Source organism: Heptranchias perlo, chromosome 7, assembly GCF_035084215.1.
Source record: "Heptranchias perlo isolate sHepPer1 chromosome 7, sHepPer1.hap1, whole genome shotgun sequence".
NCBI lineage: Eukaryota > Metazoa > Chordata > Chondrichthyes > Hexanchiformes > Hexanchidae > Heptranchias > Heptranchias perlo.
This window is the reverse complement of record NC_090331.1, coordinates 66,973,142-66,994,477: the sequence shown is the minus strand read 5'-3', so window position 1 is coordinate 66,994,477 and position 21,336 is coordinate 66,973,142. Positions and strand designations below refer to the sequence as shown.

General features: G+C 42.2%; 1 protein-coding gene across 1 annotated transcript in view; it reads left to right on the top strand.

The window, feature by feature from the left end:
• The window catches only part of dnah7 (dynein, axonemal, heavy chain 7), a 338,773-nt gene that overhangs the window by 169,447 nt on the left and 147,990 nt on the right, over window positions 1-21,336 (top strand). The window contains 4 exon segments of the mRNA XM_067987762.1: window positions 7,158-7,387; window positions 14,873-15,203; window positions 19,538-19,884; window positions 19,988-20,168. Coding sequence (XP_067843863.1) covers window positions 7,158-7,387; window positions 14,873-15,203; window positions 19,538-19,884; window positions 19,988-20,168 — 1,089 coding nt within the window.

The window sequence follows — 21,336 nt, the reverse complement described above, 5'->3', positions numbered from 1 at the left end:
GTCGGTGGTGAAGGGAGTGAATGTTTAGGGTGGTGGATGGGGTGCCAATCAAGCGGGCTGCTTTGTCTTGGATGGTGTTGAGCTTCTTGAGTGTTGTTGGAGCTGCACTTATCCAGGCAAGTGGAGAATATTCCATCACACTCTTGACTTGTGCCATGTAGATGGTGGAAAGGCTTTGGGGAATCAGGAGGTGAGTCACTCGCTGCAGAATACCCAGCCTCTGACCTACTCTTGTAGCCACAGTATTAATCTGTCTGGTCCAGTTAAGTTTCTAGTCAATGGTGACCCCCAGGATATTGATGGTGGGGGATTCGGCAATGGTAATGCCGTTGAATGTCAAGGGGAGGTGGTTAGACTCTCTCTTGTTAGAGATGGTCATTGCCTGGCACTTGTCTGGCGCGAATGTTACTTGCCACTTATCAGTCAAGCCTGGATGTTGTCCAGGTCTTGCTGCATTCGGGCACGGACTACTTCATTATCTGAGGAGTTGCGAATGGAACTGAACACTGTGCAATTATCAGCGAACATCCCCATTTCTGACCTTATGATGGAAGGAAGGTCATTGATGAAGCAGCTAAAGATGGTTTGGCCTAGGACACTGCCCTGAGGAACTCCTGCAGCGATGTCCTGGGGCTGAAATGATTGGCCTCCAACAACCACTACCATCTTTCTTTGTGCTAGGTATGATTCCAGCCACTGGAGAGTTTTCCTCCTGATTCCCATTGATGTGTGGGCACTGACAGGTGTGACACTTGAGTCCACAGCTCTCACTTGCAGGAACATCACAGAAGCCTTTTCTTCATTACAGACATCAGTGCAGTGTGTGTCACCTTCCTTGGAAATCTGGAACAGACCTCCACCTAAAAAGACACCACGAACATCTCCACGGAAGCACAAACTGCAACAATAAGGAAGGGAATAGTTAGCACCCTGCATAGCAGCTTCCAGACCCTGCTGGCCGCAATGCATGCTGCTGTCTCTCAGGCCTTTCAGGATCTGATAGCAACCATTAGACGAGCCATCTCCTTGATTAGCGGAGACACAGATAGAGTGGAATGGTGATTGCTGGAGTCAATCTGCCTGATACTGCTGCCTCTCAGCACACTAGCACATGTGAGGCCACCGGCCTTCCCTTTCAGCACCATGGCAGTGGAAGGCAGGAGGCGACACAGCTTCCCAGGAACAAGCTTTAGAGACGCTTAATGTATAGAGGCCAATAAGACATGTTGTGGATCAAAGGCACCTGGATCTGATGCTATATACCCCAGAATCCTCAAAAGAGTAGCGAGAACATAGGTAGGACTCCAGTTAATATTTTTAAGAATTCCATATGTTCAGCTGCTATACCTGAGAACTGGAGGTTAGAAAATGCTATTGTAATTTTGAAAAAGAGGTGGAGCATGAGCATGAACATAGTTACTTAATGAAGAAATTGCTAAAGAGCCCTTTTTGCAGGAAGCTGTCTATTGTTCATCTAAAGAGAGCAAACATTTTTAAAAAGGGACCTTGCAGAATTTGCAGATGATGCATTCGGATGGAATTGACAACATTTAGCTTTGAAGCAAAGGTCTGCTGAATGACTACAGATTGCTGAACCTGGGCTCTGCTAGCTTCATTATTGGTTCTTAGGAGACAAATACTGAGCTCTACTGGGTGTAATCATGCTTTGTGTATCACCATGTCTACAATCAGGAGATAGGGGAAAGAACCAGTGAGCGGGGTGATAATGCTTCACTTATAAAACCATAGTCATTTGAAAACAGCTTTGGTTAATCCAATTCGTGCAGCCTTTTATGCTGTCCTTAATCAAATAGTCTAAGGAGTGCCACACTGTCTGACCCAGCATAACAGTATTTATTAAGAGTAACTGAAAAAACACATTCACCAAAGGAAAACCAAATGACTTGATCTAATTGTTTCATTGATATTTATATCCCACTAATGAAAACTGAAAAGCAGACTCTCAGGGGATAATGTGTACAAGGTTAGTTACTTTTGTTGCAAACAACTTCTTAGGTTAACAAACAAGGATCATTGAAATTATGCTGTAGGAAGATTAGCGGAGGAATGCTTTTCACGTTCGTACTAAAATCCTTTTAGTATGCTATTTTAAATAGGTAAATTGATCTGTTAAAATAGCAGACTAAGGAATTTATTATGTTTGGCTGATAATCTTCACACACCATAATTCAAGGTCAAGGTAATATTTGTACTTGTATCATGTATTGTAGCTATCACAATATTACATTTAGTTGGAATATCGACTAACTGTAGGTTGTCTGGTTATATTATGCATATGATTTTAAATCAAAATAGCTTATGGGAAATGATATGTAGTACGGATACTTCGAAGTTCTGGCCAGAATTGTAGACACCCTTGCAATCCTAAGGTAGTTGGATAACTAAGATTCTATTGTAACTAAATTGGTAGATTTTCTTTATTTGTTCTCAGAATTTGGGCAATGCAGGCAAAGCTGCATTTATTGCCCATCTCTAGTTGCTCTGAGAAGGTGGTGGTGGGCCTACTCCTTGAACCGCTGCAGTCTTGCTCCCACAATGGTGTTAGAATGTTGTTAGATAGGAAATTCCAGGGTATTGACCAAGTGACAATGATGGAACGGTGATATACAGTATGTACAAGTCAAGATGATGTATGTCTTGATGGGGAACTTGGAGGTGATGATATTCCCACAACATTGCTGCTCTTGTTCTTCTCAATGGTGGACATTGCAGGGAATGGGTGTGCTGATGTAGTGACCATGGTAAATTGCTGCAGTGCATTCTGTAGCTGGTAAATATGGCAGCCATGGTATATCAATGATGGAGGGGGTGGATATTGAACAAGATGACGGGAGCACCAATCAAGTGAATTGCTCTGTCCTGGGTGACATTGAGGTTCTTTAGTGTTGTTGCGGCTGCACCCATCCAGGTGAGCGGTGTTATTCCATCACACTCCTGATGTGCCTTGTAGAAGGTGGACAGACTTGTTGCAGAAAGATGAAGTCAATTCAATAGATATAAATGACTCTACTTGGATTTTCAAAAGACATTTGCTAAAGATCCACATGTAAGGCGTATAAAAGATTAATAACAAATTAATTAGATGAAAATGGTTTAGCAGTAGAAAGCAGAAGTTTCTGCTTTGGCAAGTGTGCGGTGGCTAATGGGTGAATCTGTTCTGGGTCTCCTGCTGTTTAGAAATAATATTGAAGAATGTTCTCCTAATATTATAAAATATTATAGTGTTTATAATAATATTATGGAATCTTCTGGTGATACCAAGCTATGTGGCCAGTTGATTGATTGATTGTATTCATACCGATTGGGGACAATTAAATACATAGGCTAAGGAATGGCAGATGATCCTCAATCTAGATAAACATGTGTTTATCTAGAACAGGGAACCCAGTTCATGATGTGAGGAAGTCAATTTGTGGAGGTGGAAAAGGAAAAGGATCTGGGTGTGATTACTGATTGTTCACTGAAAGTATCCAGCCAGTGACGCAAACAAAGCTGACCATCTACTAGAATGAGTTAGAAGAACATTCGAATACAAGTTGAAACAAACTATTCTAACTCTGTATAGATAAGATGGTGAGGGCTCATTTGAAATATTGAGTGCAATTTTAAGCCTGCCACCTGCAAAAGGGACATTAGGAACATAGGAACAGGAGTAGGCCATTCAGCCCCTCGTGCCTGCTCCGCCATTTGATAAGATCATGGCTGATCTGTGATCTAACTCCATATACCTGCCTTTGGCCCATAATCCCTGAATACCTTTGGTTGCCAAAAAACTATCTATCTCAGATTTAAATTTAGCAATTGAGCTAGTATCAATTGCTGTTTGCGGAAGAGAGTTCCAAACTTCTACCACCCTTTGTGTGTAGAAGTGTTTTCTAATCTCGCTCCTGAAAGGTCTGGCTCTAATTTTTAGACTGTGCCTCCTACTCCTAGAATCCCCAACCAGCGGAAACAGTTTCTCTCTATCCACCCTATCTGTTCCCCTTAATATTTTATAAACTTCGATCATATCACCCCTTAACCTTCGAAACTCTAGAGAATACAACCCCAATTTGTGTAATCTCTCCTCGTAACTTAACCCTTGAAGTCCGGGTATCATTCTAGTAAACCTACACTGCACTCCTTCCAAGGCCAATATGTCCTTCCGAAGGTGCGGTGCCCATAACTGCTCACAGTACTCCAGGTGCGGTCTAACCAGGGTTTTGTATCGCTGCAGCATAACTTCTGCCCCCTTGTACTCCAGTCCTCTAGATATAAAGGCCAGCATTCCATTAGCCTTATTGATTATTTTCTGCACCTGTTCATGACACTTCAATGATCTATTGTACCTGTACCCCTAAGTCTCTTTGGACATACATTGTTTTTAACTTTTTACCATTTAGAAAGTACCCTTTTTTGATCCAAAGTGGATGACCTTAAGGCAAAGTGTCAAACTGACAGATGTTATGATGGACGTTTTAATATGCTGAGAGGAATAGATATTGTAGATGTAAACAATTATTTATTTGTATATGTAGAACTAAAGGACAGCAGTACAGCAGTACAAAATTAACAAGCCTCAAGAAAGACAGGTTTGGAATATTTCTCCCCCACAGAGCAGTTAAATAATGCTGTGAGAGTTAACCCCTTTAAAAGAGAGCTGTACAAATATCTCGGGGGTGAAATTCCTCCTAGCAATAATTTTAGCAAAAAACTCAATGACAGCATAAAACAGAAAATTTAAATCGATCAACAAGTGGAATTTTACCACTAAAGTTAGGAATGGAATAGAGGGTTATTAGGATAAGCACATATAGAGATAATGAAGTACTCTGTGGAAACGATTCAACCTCCACCTATAACGATCTCACAGGTCTGCCCCTACTTCTTTCCAACCTGTAAACAATTTTACAACACCAAGTTATAGTCCAGCAATTTTATTTTAAATTCACAAGCTTTCAGAGGCTTCCTCCTTCCTCAGGTGAACATTGTTGGAAATGAAATCCTCGAAATGAAATCGCATTTATAAATCACAGAACAATGCTTGGTGATTACAGACAGTTTTTTCAACTGCCTGTTGCCAAGGCAATCAGTGTGCAGACAGACAGGTGTTACTTGCAAGGTCTCCGAATATACAAATCACCAAAAAAAAAAAGGAGAGATAGAGAGGTAAAAACATAGAAAAGACAGCAACTGACCCGTTATATTAAAAACAGATAACATTTGTTCGCTGGTGGGGTAACGTGTAGCGTGACATGAACCCAAGATCCCGGTTGAGGCCGTCCTCATGGGTGCGGAACTTGGCTATCAATTTCTGCTCGACGATTTTGCGTTGTCGTGTGTCTCGAAGGCCGTCTTGGAGTACGCTTATCTTTCCAACCTGGTGTGGCTTTGGGCTTTTTTATCATTTTCTGTAGCTATTTTAGTGCTGCAGCTGTTAAAAGGTGTCTTGATTCAGGATTCTAAGGTGATTTTCCTTTGTTGAGTGATGAAAGTTCCTGTTTGTATGTGGAGGTTGAATTTCTTTCAAAGTATGTGGAACACCATACTTACTCTGCATAATTTAGTATTTTGACAGGCTACGCCAAGTGGGTTTTCCTTTATGTTCTACATTGGACAGAGAATACATTAGGCATTAGTAATAAGGCAGGTGTGACTTCAGATATTGGTCGCAGCTTTGAGCAGAACTGAGTAGCTATGAATTTGGCCAACATTTTATATTGGACTGCCTTTGAATAATACTAACATAAAACCTACCATAGACATGGATTTACTGAAGTCAGTGGGGAAGAATTTACGGAGATGATGCTACTAATTGGAGATCTGATTTTAGGCTTGATCTGGCAGTACAAGTAACATATTAAAACCTCAGAAATTCCCAGTGATTTAAAATGTTGAACTTATACTTTGCAAAGTACGTTGGCTCAAAGAACAAAGATCTCATTAGTACAGAGAAGTGCTGGAAAGTGGCTTAGAAATTCAATTGCATCCGAAAACAGGCGGGCAGGGGGTGGAGCGCATGCTACACACGCCTGTTCACGTGGTCCTATTAACCAAGTGAAATTTGTGCTGGGACCTCATTAAAATGATTCAGGTATGCAGCCACACTAGCGTGCTAGTTATTGGCTCAATCTGTTTCGCTCTGTTCATGGGAAAAGAAACGTAGGTGTTCCTCCTGGCATTGGGAGCCTCGGTGAACTCCCTGACACAACGGTGGAATGCAAACTGGGAGATGTCACTGATGTCAGCACAGCAGCCTGGAAGGAGCTTGTTGCATCGAAGTTGAAGGCCACAGTGACCTTGACAGCCACAGGCAGTGCTGTCCATACCTTGGTTTAAGGCTCGAGTTGTGGCTGCAGCAGGTGATACAGCTCAGTGATAGCCTTGTTTGCGAAGCGAAGGCTCCTGAGACATTGCTTCTCAGTGAAGTTCAGGCAGAAGAAGTGCTCCCTGAAGATGCGCTGTGGGTATGGCCTCCTATGCAGTGCCCTCCTCCTCCCTCTTGTCCCAGCTGCTCCTGCTCTCTCCTATCTTCTTGGCTTCCCCTCGCCCTTTAGCCCCAAAGGTAGCGCTACCAGAGCACCTATGACTGCAGTGAAGCAGCCAAAAGCAGTGGAGCACCAGCAAAAACTTCTTCTCAGTTCAGAAATCAGTTATAGAAATTAGAAAAATGGCCCAAAAAACACCCAAATGTTAATCAGCAGCCGAAAAGGACAAGCCAGCAACTAACCTGTATGTATTGGATGAGCCTTTAAATCATGCTGCTGAAGGGTCTTTGCAGCCTGTTAGCACCACGAGTTGCTGAGCAAGAGAAGCCCGATCCAATATGGTGGGTAGTGGACTTCTGGCGTGGGCCAGACGTGTGCATAACGCCCGCAATATTTGACATGTGGGCTCCCGCTTTACACCTGTAAATTGGGTGCAGCGCCAACAAATATCTAGGCCAGTTTTTTTTATCTTCACCAGTTATTTCTCAGCAGCAAACAAATATGTTACCATCAACAGATTTTTAAAAATTCATTGATACCAATGTATTGCGCAGTAATTTAAGAAAATTCTACCAATTTGGATAGGAGATAAAGTTTGCACTTCAGCATATATTTCATAAAGTTTAGTTGGGGTTTTCTATTTATTTCTTACCATTTTATTTCATTTAGTCTTGGCCTGAAGATGCTTTGCAAGCTGTGGCAACACGCTCTTTGGAGGACATTGAAATGTCAAACAGAATACGTATGTGCTGCATTGATATGTGCAAGAGTTTTCATACCTCAACTATTGATTTGTCTGAAACATTTCATACAGAGCTTCAGAGATACAACTATGTGACTCCCACGTCTTACCTGGAACTGATCTCCACATACCAAACCTTACTTGAAACAAAACGAGCGTAAGTACAAATTAAATGGAGTATTTTGCAGTTTTAGGATTTTCAATAATTGTCATAACTGGCATTTGACGACACAGTCAGAGCTGGTTTGTCCAAATAGGTTGAGAATGCATAATTTTGTTACAGATTCCTCATCACTGGATTAACCAGGTTTGACTATATTTTCAAAACTAAGTGCCAGTGAGTTCCTGTGCCTGCTTAAAATTAAACTCAGCATCCACAAAGGAGAATAGAATGCTTTGTTGAAACTCAGTTGGTTGGTACCAATGAGCATTGAGTGCATTGTTCAAAGAAAACTGAAAGTTGCAGTCATTGAGTGGACAGTGAGTTTAGGAAGGCCAACTGGTTACTGAATATTAAACAACATGCTTTCCACTCACAGAAAGGAATGTGCAGTAATATGCTCTTTGACCAGTGGAAACTTTCAAAATATTTTAAGCAACGTGCTCCCCCCACTGGCAGAATATATAGTAACGAGTTAGTTTTCAAAAACACATTCTCATCTTAACTACATTGCAATAGTGTCTACACTTCAAAAGTACTTCATTGGCTTTGTAAAGTGCTTTGGGATGTCCTGAGATTGTGATAGGCACTATATCAATGCAAATCTTTCTTCTTTCTTTGTAACTGGTATTTGTTATGGACATTATGGGTGAGAAATAGGTTTCGGGCTGGATACCTGGCACAAAGCAGATGGCACGTCTAGAATGCACGCCCGAAGATGGAGGCCCAAGGCTCATGTGAACTTGGGCCTTGGGCCTCAACTCCATCACACCAATGAGCTGCTGTGGACGCCAGTCAGGCCTTTCCAAAATTGGTTGGGGTGAGCCAGCTTGCAAGTAAGTCCTGGGAAGGGATGAACGAGAGGTAGACGAGCGCAGACTAGCAGTGGTCTGCAGTATTACTGTGGAGCCAAGAGGAGCACTCCTGCTCCTCTTGGTTCCAAATTGAGGAAAGTAAAAAGAATTGGAAGCTTACCTTACTGTTGGACGCCTCCAGCAGTTCCTTTAAGGACCTTTATCGACCGCTGATTAGGCTGCATTGGCCCGGAGAATCTGAACAGAGCATGCATGATGCCCCAGTTGCTCTGAATTCGCCGCCTACCAATTTGCCAACTGTGGACTTCTGGGGGGGAATTGGTCGTGGCAGATGTGCCCCGAAATTGCCCCCACCCCCCCAACATGCATTTCGCACCTACAAAAACAGGCACGACCAAAGTTCCCTCTAATTTTTTTCGGCCATGTGCGGAATAAATTTGGGTTTGTGCACCGATATAAAGGCTGTGTGCGCCACCGTAAAAAAAATCACAACTTTGAATCGAACATCTTTTTAGAAAACATTATTCAGGGTATATAACAAACAGAACAAATGTACAAAATAGTGGATAAATGTGACAATTTAATGTTATATTGGCTGATAAATTTATATAATTTATGAAATGGGTTTCTTAAGTTACACTAGGATTGAGCAGACCAGTCTCGTTATATTTTATTAAAAATTATCTGATGGGAACGATTCCAATCAGCTTTTTGTTGAATCAGCTTAATGACTCTGATTCAAACAGAAATAAATCGTGTGCAATCAGGATTTTTAAATTGAGTCAGAAATACAAAACAGCTGTCAAATCAGTCAGTGTGAATTTGGGGATAGGGAACAGTTTCATTAAAGCTCCCCTCACCCCCACCCCCACCCCCACCATTGAATCCTCAGCAGGGTTTAAAAAATTATTGCATTATAATTGTACATCTTGCAGGTCTCATTAGTTTTGGCTGCCTCTATGTAAGGCAGGGAGCAGTTTGGTCATGAAGAACCTGAACTGAGGGAGGCAACAGGCAAAGATAAAAAGAGACAATCCATGGGGCAACAGAGGGCTTTTGGATAGCAGTTGTATAAAACAATTTAAATCAACTTCATTGTTTTGATTACAATGTACCAATGTGATTAGAAAGTATATTTTAGCACAATTGTAATAACAGTATTACACATGATCTTTCAGAATTACTTAATTTGTAAATATGAAATATGGAAATTGATAAACAATTATTACAATATGCCAGGTAATTTGGATTAATTTGTAGTTTACTTCAGAAGCTAACGTCAAATAGGATGGTGACAAAAACTGTTAATTGCACTAATCATAGACTCCCTCCAATGTTATTTGCTCCCAATGCTTTAAATATGTTTGTCTTTAGCCTAAAGTAACAGTTCTCCACAATTTGCACCAGTGATGAAAAGCTTTCATTTAATTGAACGCATCTCCTCACTGAATGTTTACCGAATCCTCGTGTGCTGAAGTTTTCTGATTGGAAACTCAAATCAGTTATATCATGAAGGGATGGAAATGTATATGTGTGTATATATATATATATATATATATATATATATAAACTTTTACACTATTTGTCCAATGAATATATATACATAAATATATAAACATTTACACTATTTATCCTCTATATATAAATAAACATATATAAATTTTTATACTTTGTCAAATTAGTATATATTTTTATACAATATATATAAACTTTTACACTATTTCTTCTATATATATATACACAAACTGTTATACTATTTCTTTAATATATTTTACAAATCTATATATATACATTTACATTATTTGTCCAATGAATATATATATATATGTATATCCATCGGACTATTTGTGGAGACCGGTCTCTGTACAACTGACTCTCACTAGATACCGATATCTGCAGTACAACGCTCCCATCCAACTATTACACTATTTTCCCAACGCTCCCGTCTGACCATTGCACTATTTTCCCAATTAAAATATATATATTATATATATATAAACTGTTACACTATCTATTTGTGGACACAGATCTCTGGTCCCAGAGCAGCTGTACCACTGATCCGCACTAGAGGCCGACATCCGCAGTACAACGCTCCCATCCAACCTAACTTTAACTCCCGCCCTTGCTGCAAACTGATTGGTAGCTGACGTCACCTCAGCTGCATCTCCACCAGAAAGCACTGGTGTGCGTAGACGGAATGATGACGTGCGCGGCACATAACAAACTGCTGCGCAGCTGCGCACGTGTGCAGCTTAGAGGGAACAGTGAGCATGACAAGGATCATTTCCTCCCTTTGTGATGCTGGTTCAGTGTAAAGTTTTAACTGTTCATTCAGAGACTAGGTATAAAGTGCTAATTGCCTTTAGACTTAACAAAGTAAAAGCAATGATGGTCTGTGGTTTAGTATTGAATTCTGTCCAGATTCAGATGCAGAGGTTTACAGATTAATTAGTGGCAAATGCTGGTAATGACAACAAATATTTTAGATTCCCAAACAAATGGATTCAAAACAGTACATAAAAATAACGTTTGTGAATATGACAGTGGTGCTGAATGTTGGCACGGATGAGACATCAATTGTCATCTTTGGTCTGCCTTCCTTCAGATGTGTTCATTTTAGCTGTGCTGTTTACGAGTCACTGCCCTATAAGAAAAAAGTAAATCAGGGAATGATTTGCCACTGGGCAGCCCTGTGTGCCTGAGAGCTGCTTTCTCCTTTTTACTTCCCCACCTACCTAAATAAGAAGAGTGAAAGAATAAGTTCAAAAATATATATAGCACCATGCACTTTCACCTGCCACTTCCAACCTGCCACCAAAAAGTGACATTTTGCATAGAAGCGTCTCTCATGATTTCAGGGTCCAAAACGGGAGCAACGAAGTTGAATACAGAAGTGTACCGTTCCGCGTCGGAAGTGTGTGTGATACCACATTGGTCTGTGCACTGGATAAGCGTCCATGGTGGCCGCCTGCAATAAGCGCAGGCATCATCTAAATACGATAAGCCAAATCTTGCTGGCGCAGGGCATCTCGTGGCACCCCCTGTTAGTTAGACTTTTTCCTGCACCCTTCAGCTTGAATATATTTTGTGCTGTAATATGTTGGAATTGCGAGCTGAAAATGGTGCGGTGAGGGCAACGGGGCGTCCGGGACCTTAGTGAATGGCGGGACCAACAGTCTATCTCCTTAACCAATGTGATTTAAGGTTTAGATTAGTCATGAAAAAGGTCAAGGAGCAATCTAGAGTAAAAGTACTTAATTGGAGGAGGGCCAATTTCAGTGGATTGAGAACGGATCTGGCTCAGGTAAATTGGAATCAAAGATTGACACGGAAAGCTGTAATCGAACAATGGGCGGCCTTTAAAGAGGACATGGTTCGGTTACAGTCCAGGTAGATTTCCACAAGGGGGAAAGGAAGTGCAACCAAAGCCAGAGCTCCCTGGATGACAAAAGAGATAGTAAGATGAAGCAGGCACAGGGTGTGTATGACAGATGTCAGGTTGATAATACAAGTGAGAAACAGGCTGAATATAGAAAGTACAGAGGAGGAGTGGAAAAGGAAATGAGAGGCAAAGAGAGAGTATGAGAATAGACTGGTAGCTAACATAAAAGGGAATCCAAAGGTCTTCTGTAGGCATATAAATAGTAAATGGGTAGTAAGAGGAGGGGTGGGGCCTATTAGGGACCAAAAAGGAGATCTACACATGGAGGCAGAGGGCATGGCTGAGGTACTAAAAGAGTACTTTGCATCTGTCTTTACCAAGGAAGGAGATGCTGCCAAAGTCACAGTAAAAGAGGAGATAGTTGAGATACTGGAGGGGCTGAAAATTGATAAAGAGGAGGTACTAGAAAGGCTGGCTGTACTTAAAGTAGATAAGTCATCCGGTCCGGATGGGATGCATCCTAGGTTGCTGAGGGAAGAAAGGGTGGAAATTGCAGAGGTGCTGGCCATAATCTTCCAATCCCCCTTAGATATGGGGGTGGTGCCAGAGGACTGGAGAATTGCAAATGTTACACCCTTGTTCAAAAAAGGGTGTAAGGATAAACCCAGCAACTACAGGCCAGTCAGTTTAACCTCAGTGGTGGGAAAGCTTTTAGAAATGATAATCCGGGACAAAATTAATAGTCACTTGGACAATTGTGGATTAATAAAGGAAAGCCAGCACAGATTTGTTAAAGGTAAATCGTGTTTAACTAACCTGATAGAGTTTTTTGATGAGATAACTGAGAGGATTGATGAGGGCAATGCGTTGACATTGTGTGTATGGACTTTCAAAAGGCGTTTGATAAAGTGCCACATGATAGACTTGTCAGCAAAATTGAAGCCCATGGAATAAAAGGGGAAGTGGCAGCATGGATACGAAATTGGCTAAGTGACAGGATACAGAGAGTAGTGGTGAACGGTTGTTTTTCAGACTGGAGGAAGGTATACAGTGGTGTTCCCCAGGGGTCGGTACTAGGACCCCTATTAGGACTTCTATTAATGATTTGGACTTGGGTGTACAGGGCACAATTTCAAAATTTGCAGATGACACAAAACTTGGAAGTGTAGCAAACAGTGAGGAGAATAATAATAGGTTTCAAGAGAACATTGACAGGCTAATGGAATGGGTGGACACATGGCAGATGAAATTTAACACATAGAAGTGCGAAGTGACACATTTTGGCAGGAAGAATGAGAGATAATATAAACTAAATGGTACAGTTCTAAAAGGGGTGCAGGAACAAAGAGACCTGGGGGCATATATGCATAAATCTTTGAAGGTGGCAGAACAGGTTGAGAAAGTGGTTAAAAAAGCATAGAGTACAAAAGCAAGGAAGTTATGTTGAATCTTTATAAAAACTGGTTCATATTGTCGTATTCACAACTGGAGTATTGTGTCCAATTTTGGGCACCACACTTTAGGAAAGATGTGAAGGCCTTAGAGAGGTTGCAGAAAAGATTTATTAGAATGGTTCCAGGGATGGGGGACTTCAGTTATGTGGAAAGACTGGAGAAGCTGGGGTTGTTTTCCTTAGAGCAGAGAAGGTTAAGAGGAGATTTGATAGAAGTGTTCAAAATCATGAAGGGTTTAGAAAAAGTAAATAAAGAGAAACTGTTCCCATTGGCGGAAGGGTCGAGAACCAGAGGACACAGATTTAAAGTGATTGGCAAAAGAACCAAAGGCGACTTGAGGGAAAACGTTTTACGCAGCGAGTACTTATGATCTGGAATGCGCTGCCTGAAAGGGTGGTGGAAGCAAATTTAATCATGGCTTTCAAAAAGGAACTGGATAAACACTTGAAGAGATAAACTTTGCAGGGCTATGGGGAAAGAGCAGGGGAATAGGACTAACTGGATTGCTCTTACAAAGAGCTGGCATGGGCTGAATGGCCTCCTTCGGTGCAGTAACCATTCGATGATTCTATGATTGAGAAAGAAACAGAGGAATGATGGAGAGGAAATAGCGTGAATTAGAGTGGGTGAATTAGAGTCAAATCAGGTACAGAGAGGGAAAGATTGGATTAAGAGAGAGAGAAAAAAGAGACAGAAAAGAAAAGTAAGAAAAATAATTTAAAATTTGAATTTTTAAAAATTTCTAACAACAATTTACTACATGCAGAAATGAAACTCAACAGCTTAAATGTCCACAGTGCAGACTCGATGGGCCGAATGGCCTCCTTCTGTGCTGTAACCTTTGTATGATTCTTTGAAATTATTCACTTTCTGGGCTGGAGAGACTGATTAGCATTGAATTAACGATTATCACATTGATAAAAGGGTACTTACGCTGTTAAGTACGTAAAAATAATGGGGAAGCTAAGGGCAAGATGCTATTTGTGCAAGGCAAACAGCGGAGCGGCGTAAATTGACCAGCAAGTACTGGAGGTTTGAAACTCACGGCGTATCTCTTCTTTCCCTGAATTTGCTCGCCAATTTACGCATTAACAACAGCGTGTGTCGTGAACTCGCCATTATTTTTCTAAGAAGATTTGGCCCAACAAGTGCAGGCATTATTTAAATATGATAATAACGGTCCTGTGTCTGAACCAGGGCCCTTTGTTAAATTGGTATCCGTGTGCACCTGAAATGCCACTTCCTTAACCTGCCCAGCAAATCATGGTGGGAACTGTTGATAAGCAGCTTTCACAAGCAGTATTTAAAGGGTTCCTCATCTTCATCAAGGTAAGTCTCTGGTTAGTCACTTTAGGCTGCAAGGGTGCTTCTGGGCCAGGTTTCAGGCTGTTTGGCAAGTGTTTCTTTGTTTAATACTTTTGCGGAGTGAGTTAGTGGAGGGCAAGATCTGTTTCACAGACTTTGCTTGATCTGTAATACTGAACATGGAAATGCTGTTGGGTTTAACATTAAAGATCCGAAATCAGGAGGAAGAGCAGCAGCAAGGAAGACAGCAAAGATGTGCACAAGATTCAAGAAGAGGGCGAAGGGGGCAAGGATGCAGGTGGCATCACAGCATGCAGGCATTGAGGAACAGAACATCATACCTCAACCTCACAGAGGAGCAGTGTGTAAGGCAGCTGTGTTTCAACAGGGAGAGCAGTCACATCTGTGCCACCTGTTACGGCATTGTCTGTGGCAGTGAAGGTCACCGTGGCTTTAACTTTATATTCAGCAAGGAAATATATTTGTGTGTATGGTATGGATAATGTTTTGTATATTTTGTCTTTAGTGAAGTAGTGAAGATGAAGAGGAGATATGAAGTCGGTCTAGAGAAACTAGACTCTGCTGCATCTCAGGTAGCCACAATGCAGGCTGAACTGGAGGCCCTGCAGCCAGAACTGATCGTTGCCAGTGCAGCAGTGGATGAAATTATGATCATCATTGAAAAAGAGTCTATTGAGGTCTCAAGAACAGAGGAGATTGTGAAAGCTGATGAAATCATAGCAAATGATCAAGCCATGGCAGCAAAAGCAATTAAGGATGAATGTGATGCTGATCTGGCAAAAGCATTACCAATTCTGGAAGCTGCACTTACTGCCCTTGACACACTCACTACACAGGTAGGGATAAATTTGTTCATGGTTAGTGATTTTACTGACCTGTCTGCATAAAAGGCAAATAATAATTTATGTACATACACATCATTAGCTTATAATATATTTTCTAAATGTTGAAGGACTATCACGTTTCAAGGTTTTGTGCCTATTTGTCCTAGGAGGGATTTTTGGGTTAATTTATATTATGATAAGTTAAACTTGGCCCACAAAGGATTAATCCCAACAAGAACCCTGATTTTAGTTTGGGGCAGCAGTCATGCGGGTGGGGGCTGAGGCAGGCGGCAAACCGTCCTGACTGAAGGAACGATCCTGGGCACTCGGGTGAGTGTTTGGGAGGGTGTTCGGGAGGGCTTCTCAGTCTAGGGAGGGGGAAGCCCAGGGCAGAGGGGGCCTTCTGCTCCTCCTGACCACATAAGTAAAGATGTAAAAAAAAGAAGTAAACTTACTTACCTTTGTGGGTCTCTTCTGGCCCCGGCTCCTCTCCCCGCCAGGATGGCTTAGCGGGAAGCCATTATGGTTAAAATAGCAGTCAGGCTCTGGAGCCCAATCTGCAAATTTGGAGAAGAGTAGGTTAAGATCAGAACCTATGCGAAAACTGTGGGACCTCAGCGGGTAAGTCCTACGGGCGATTTTAACTGCCCGCCTACCCGGTTTCCATTGGGTGGGCGGTGTTAAAATTGCCCCTTAGATATCTGATAACACTGCTTATGCCCGTTAACAGGGACCAGACAAAGTAGCTAACAGAAATTAGTTTCTCGCATATCATATTAGTTTGAGACAATGGAGTTGACTAGAACATTACAGAGAAGAATTAGAAAGGAATGTTGGAATGGTTTCATTCATTTGAACACAGCATGGATCTTAGTTAGAGTCATAGAGTCATAGAGTTATACAGCACGGATAGAGGCCCTTCGGCCCATCGTGTCCGCGCCGGCCATCTAATCCCATATTCCAGCATTTGGTCCGTAGCCTTGTATGCTATGGCATTTCAAGTGCTCATCCAAATGCTTCTTGAATGTTGTGAGGGTTCCTGCCTCCACAACCCTTTCAGGCAGTGAGTTCCAGACTCCAACCACCCTCTGGGTGAAAAAGTTCTTTCTCAAATCCCCTCTAAACCACCCGCCTTTTAACTTGAATCTATGCCCCCTTGTTATAGAACCCTCAACGAAGGGAAAAAGCTCCTTAGTATCCATCCTATCTGTGCCCCTCATAATTTTGTACACCTCAATCATGTCCCCCCTCAGCCTCCTCTGCTCCAAGGAAAACAAACCCAATCTTCCCAGTCTCTCTTCATAGCTGAAGCGCTCCAGCCCTGGTAACATCCTGGTGAATCTCCTCTGCACCCTCTCCAAAGCGATCACATCCTTCCTGTAGTGTGGCGACCAGAACTGCACACAGTACTCCAGCTGTGGCCTAACCAGTGTTTTATACAGCTCCATCATAACCTCCTTGCTCCTATATTCTATGCCTCGGCTAATAAAGGCAAGTATTCCATATGCCTTCTTTACCACCTTATCTACCTGTTCCGCCGCCTTCAGGGATCTGTGAACTTGCACACCAAGATCCCTCTGACCCTCTGTCTTGCCTAGGGTCCTCCCATTCATTGTGTATTCCCTTGCCTTGTTAGTCCCTCCAAAGTGCATCACCTCACACTTTTCTGGGTTAAATTCCATTTGCCACTGTTCCGCCCATCTGACCATCCCATCTATATCGTCCTGCAGACTGAGGCTATCCTCCTCGCTATTTACCACCCTACCAATTTTTGTATCATCAGCGAACTTACTGATCATACCTTTTACATTCATATCCAAGTCGTTAATGTAGACCACAAACAGCAAGGGACCCAGCACCGATCCCTGTGGTACCCCACTGGCCACAGGCTTCCAGTCACAAAAACAACCTTCGACCATCACCCTCTGCCTTCTGCCACTAAGCCAGTTTTATATCCAAAGTGCCAAGGCACCCTGGATTCCATGGGCTCGTACCTTCTTGACCAGTCTCCTGTGCGGGACTTTATCGAAGGCCTTACTGAAATCCATGTATATCACATCCACTGCGTTACCCTCATCCACACGCCTAGTCACCCCCTCAAAAAATTCAATCAAATTAGTCAGACATGATCTTCCCTTGACAAAGCCATGTTGACGATCCCTGATTAATCCTTGCTTCTCCAAGTGGAGACTAATTTTGTCCTTCAGAATTTTTTCCAATAATTTTCCTACCACTGATGTTAGGCTCACTGGCCTGTAGTTCCCTGGTTTTTCCCTACTCCCCTTCTTGAATAATGGTACTACATTAGCGGTTCTCCAGTCCTCTGGCACATCCCCTGTGGCCAGAGAGGTTCTGAATATATGTGTTAGAGCCCCCGCAATCTCCTCCTTTGCCTCACACAGTAGCCTGGGATACATTTCGTCCGGGCCTGTGGATTTATCCATTTTTAGGCCTGCTAAAACCGCCAATACCTCCTCCCGCTCGATGTTAATATGTTCGAGTATATCACAGTCCCCCTGCCGTATTTCTATGTCTACATCGTCCTTCTCCATAGTGAAAACAGATGCAAAAAATTCATTTAGAACCCCTCCTACATCTGCCGGCTCCACACACAGATTGCCATTTTTGTCCCTAATGGGCCCTATTTTTTCCCTAGTTATCCTCTTACCCTTAATATACTTATAAAACATCTTAGGATTTTCCTTTATTTTGCTCGCCAGTGTTATTTCATGGCCCCTCCTTGATCTCCTAATTTCTTTTTTAAGTATCCCCCTGCACTCTTTGTACTCCTCTAGGGTTTCCTCCGTCTTTAGCCTTTTGTATCTGCCAAAAGCCCTCCTTTTTTTCCAAATCCATTCTCGTATATCCCCTGACATCCAAGGTTCCCTGGAGTTCTTGGAACCACCCTTGACCTTTACGGGAACATGTTGCCATTGTATGGTCTCAATCTCCCTTCTGAAAGACTCCCATTGCTCCGATGCGGATTTTCCTACAAGCAGCTGATCCCAGTCCATTTTGGCCAGATCCTGCCTTATCCTATTAAAATCGGCCTTCCCCCAATTTAGAACCTTTATTTCCGGCCCCTCTCTGTCCTTTTCCATGACCACCTTAAATCTCACCGAATTATGGTCACTGTCTCCAAAGTGCTCACCTACTAGCACTTCTTCCACTTGGCCGGCCACATTCCCTAGAATTAGGTCCAGTACCGCCCCCTCTCTTGTAGGACTTTCTACATGCTGGCTCAAAAAGCTCTCCTGGATGCACGTTAAGAATTTTGTACCCTCTAAGCCTTTTACACTCTGAGTATCCCAGTTAATATTGGGGAAGTTGAAATCCCCCACTATTATTACCCTATTATTTGCACAATTTTCTGAGATTTGACTACATATCTGTTCCTCTATCTCCCCCTGACTGTTTGGGGGCCTATAGTACACTCCCATCAAAGTGCTTGCCCCCTTTTTGTTTTTAAGCTCCACCCATATGGCCTCATTAGAGGAACCTGCTAATATATCATCCCTCCTTATGGCAGTAATTGATTTTTTAATTAATATTGCGACCCCCCCTCCTCTTATACCTCCCCCTCTGTCTCGCCTGAAGATTCTGTACCCCGGAATATTGAGCTGCCAGTCTTGCCCCTCCCTCAACCATGTCTCTGTGACAGCAACAGGCAATGTAGGTGCCATGGGAGGGGGAAAGGTTCCTCAATCGAGGTGACAATATTGTTTGGCAGCTCAACAAGCTAATCCTCAACACAGAGAGTGGGGTGAGGCAGCAGGGGGGAAAGGGTCAGAAGTCACTTTTGTCCATCCATGTCTTTCTGGAAAACACAGTCTGCAGTAATTTGGATTTTGAAACAGTCAGAGGCAGAGAATTCTCTTATTCTAAAGTTAGAACCAGTCAGCACAGCAATTACTGGCTTGTAAAGTGAAGTTAGACCCATATCAATGTTTGGTGTAATTTATTATTTTTGATGTTACATGGAGCAATAGGAAATAGATTGAATTTCACTGAAAACTACGTTCTGTTCAGTCATGTATTTCATGTAAAATAAGTTGGTTTACAATTGGCCTTGCCTCACTAGAGTTTGCCTTCACAAAAATAGGCAAAATGCACATGGGGCACATGCGTGATCACAGAATCCAGTGCATACAATGAGGGGACTTATTACCCATCCGAGTCACACTACCATTTGACTAGATATTGAACAATTGTGGCATTCTCCAGATTGCAGGGTCCCCGAGATGAAGAGACTGAAGACGTTGAACTTGAGAGAATATCCAGTGCAGACCTGAAATTTTATAACAATGACATTGGGATACAACACTGAATTCTCTTATTTTTTAAAGGATATTACTGTGATGAAGTCTATGAAGAGCCCGCCGGCTGGAGTAAAGCTGGTTATGGAGGCAATTTGTATTTTGAAAGGAATAAAGGCAGACAGAATTCCAGATCCTACTGGCTCAGGTAAAAAGATTGAAGATTTCTGGGGCCCTGCCAAAAAGGTACTGGGTGACATGAAGCTTTTGCAGTCTCTCCATGAATATGACAAGGATAATATTCCTTCAGTATACATCAATGTCATTAGGAATAAATACATAACGAACCCAGAATTTGTTCCAGAAAAGATTCGTAATGCTTCCACAGCAGCTGAGGGTCTCTGCAAATGGGTCATTGCAATCGACTCCTATGATAAGTAAGTACTTATATTTGGCTCATAGAATATTTAAACCTTTTAAAATTCACCAGCTTCAATTGTACATTGCGTGGGATGGAATTTTTTTTTCACTTTTTATTAGAGTAGCTAAAGTTGTGGCTCCCAAGAAAGTGAAGCTAGCACTGGCTGAAGGTGAATTGAAGATAGCAATGGATGGGCTAAGAAAGAAGCAAGCTGCACTTAAGGAAGTGCAAGATGAGCTGGAAAAATTGCAGGATCAATTGGAAACTAATAAACAAAAGAAAGCAGACCTGGAAAATCAGGTAATTTATAGTTCATCTATTTTATAAGTAATATTTGAAATTTTTAGAAAAAAAAATGAAATCTATCAATCTATAAAAGTCTTGCATGTAGTACACATCAATCACTCTCTAGACATTATGCACCAGACAAAATGTGACACTATGTTATTGATGCAAAACAGTTTGAAGAAAAGAGAAAGAAATCCAGTTACTGACCTGGAGCCTGAAGTGTATGAGTGTTACATAGAATTACATTGAAATTACAACATGAAAACAGGCCATTTGGCCGAACCAGGCATTGGCGTTTAACCTTCACACAAGCAGTATGCCTGTGCCCGCCCTGTTCCCATATCACATTATCCTCCTTTCCTTCAACCACCTATCTAACCTATTCTTAAATGTTAAAGTGGTCTCTGATCAATCAGTAGCTCTGACAGTGCATTCCACAGCCTCACAATCATCCTTGCAAACAAGTTTCTCCTTCTCTGTTGTCCTAAATCTCTTACATTTAATCTTATATTTATGCCCCCTCATTGTAGACTTCTCAACCATTGGAAACAGTTTTTTTATATGTGCTCTGTCCCATCCCTTAGTAATTTTAAACGCATCTATCGAATCACCCCTCAATCTCCTCCGTTCTAATGAAAACAGCCTCAATTTTTCAAGTCTTTCTTCATATTTGTATTTCCTCATTGCACACAGCATCCTGGTGGATCTGTGCTATACCCTTCTATTGCCTTAACATCCTTCCTATAGTGTGGAGCACAAAACCTAGCTCCATTTACCCATCTTAGCTCCTTGGGGGTTAAATTGGTTAACCCCCGAAACCGGGCGCGGGTATCACGATCCACGATTAACCCACACCCGGTGCTTCTGTCCCCCACATACCAACAAATGCTTTTCATCAGTACTCAACTTTGCCAATCAGATGCTTCCTCTCACCCTTACATGTTACCACTGTTGCAAGCTGCCCACCCACAACTCACAGGCTACACTCACTGGCAGCTATTCAACCATGACAGACCACATCACCCAGACACACGTCCCCATTTTTTGCAAGAGAAGGTGGCACATAACAGGAGGCAGCAAGTGGCAGTGGCATTTAGCCCCTCAAGCCTGTTCCGCCATTCAATGAGATCATGGTTGACCTGTGACCTAACTCCATATACCCGCCTTAGCCCCATATCCC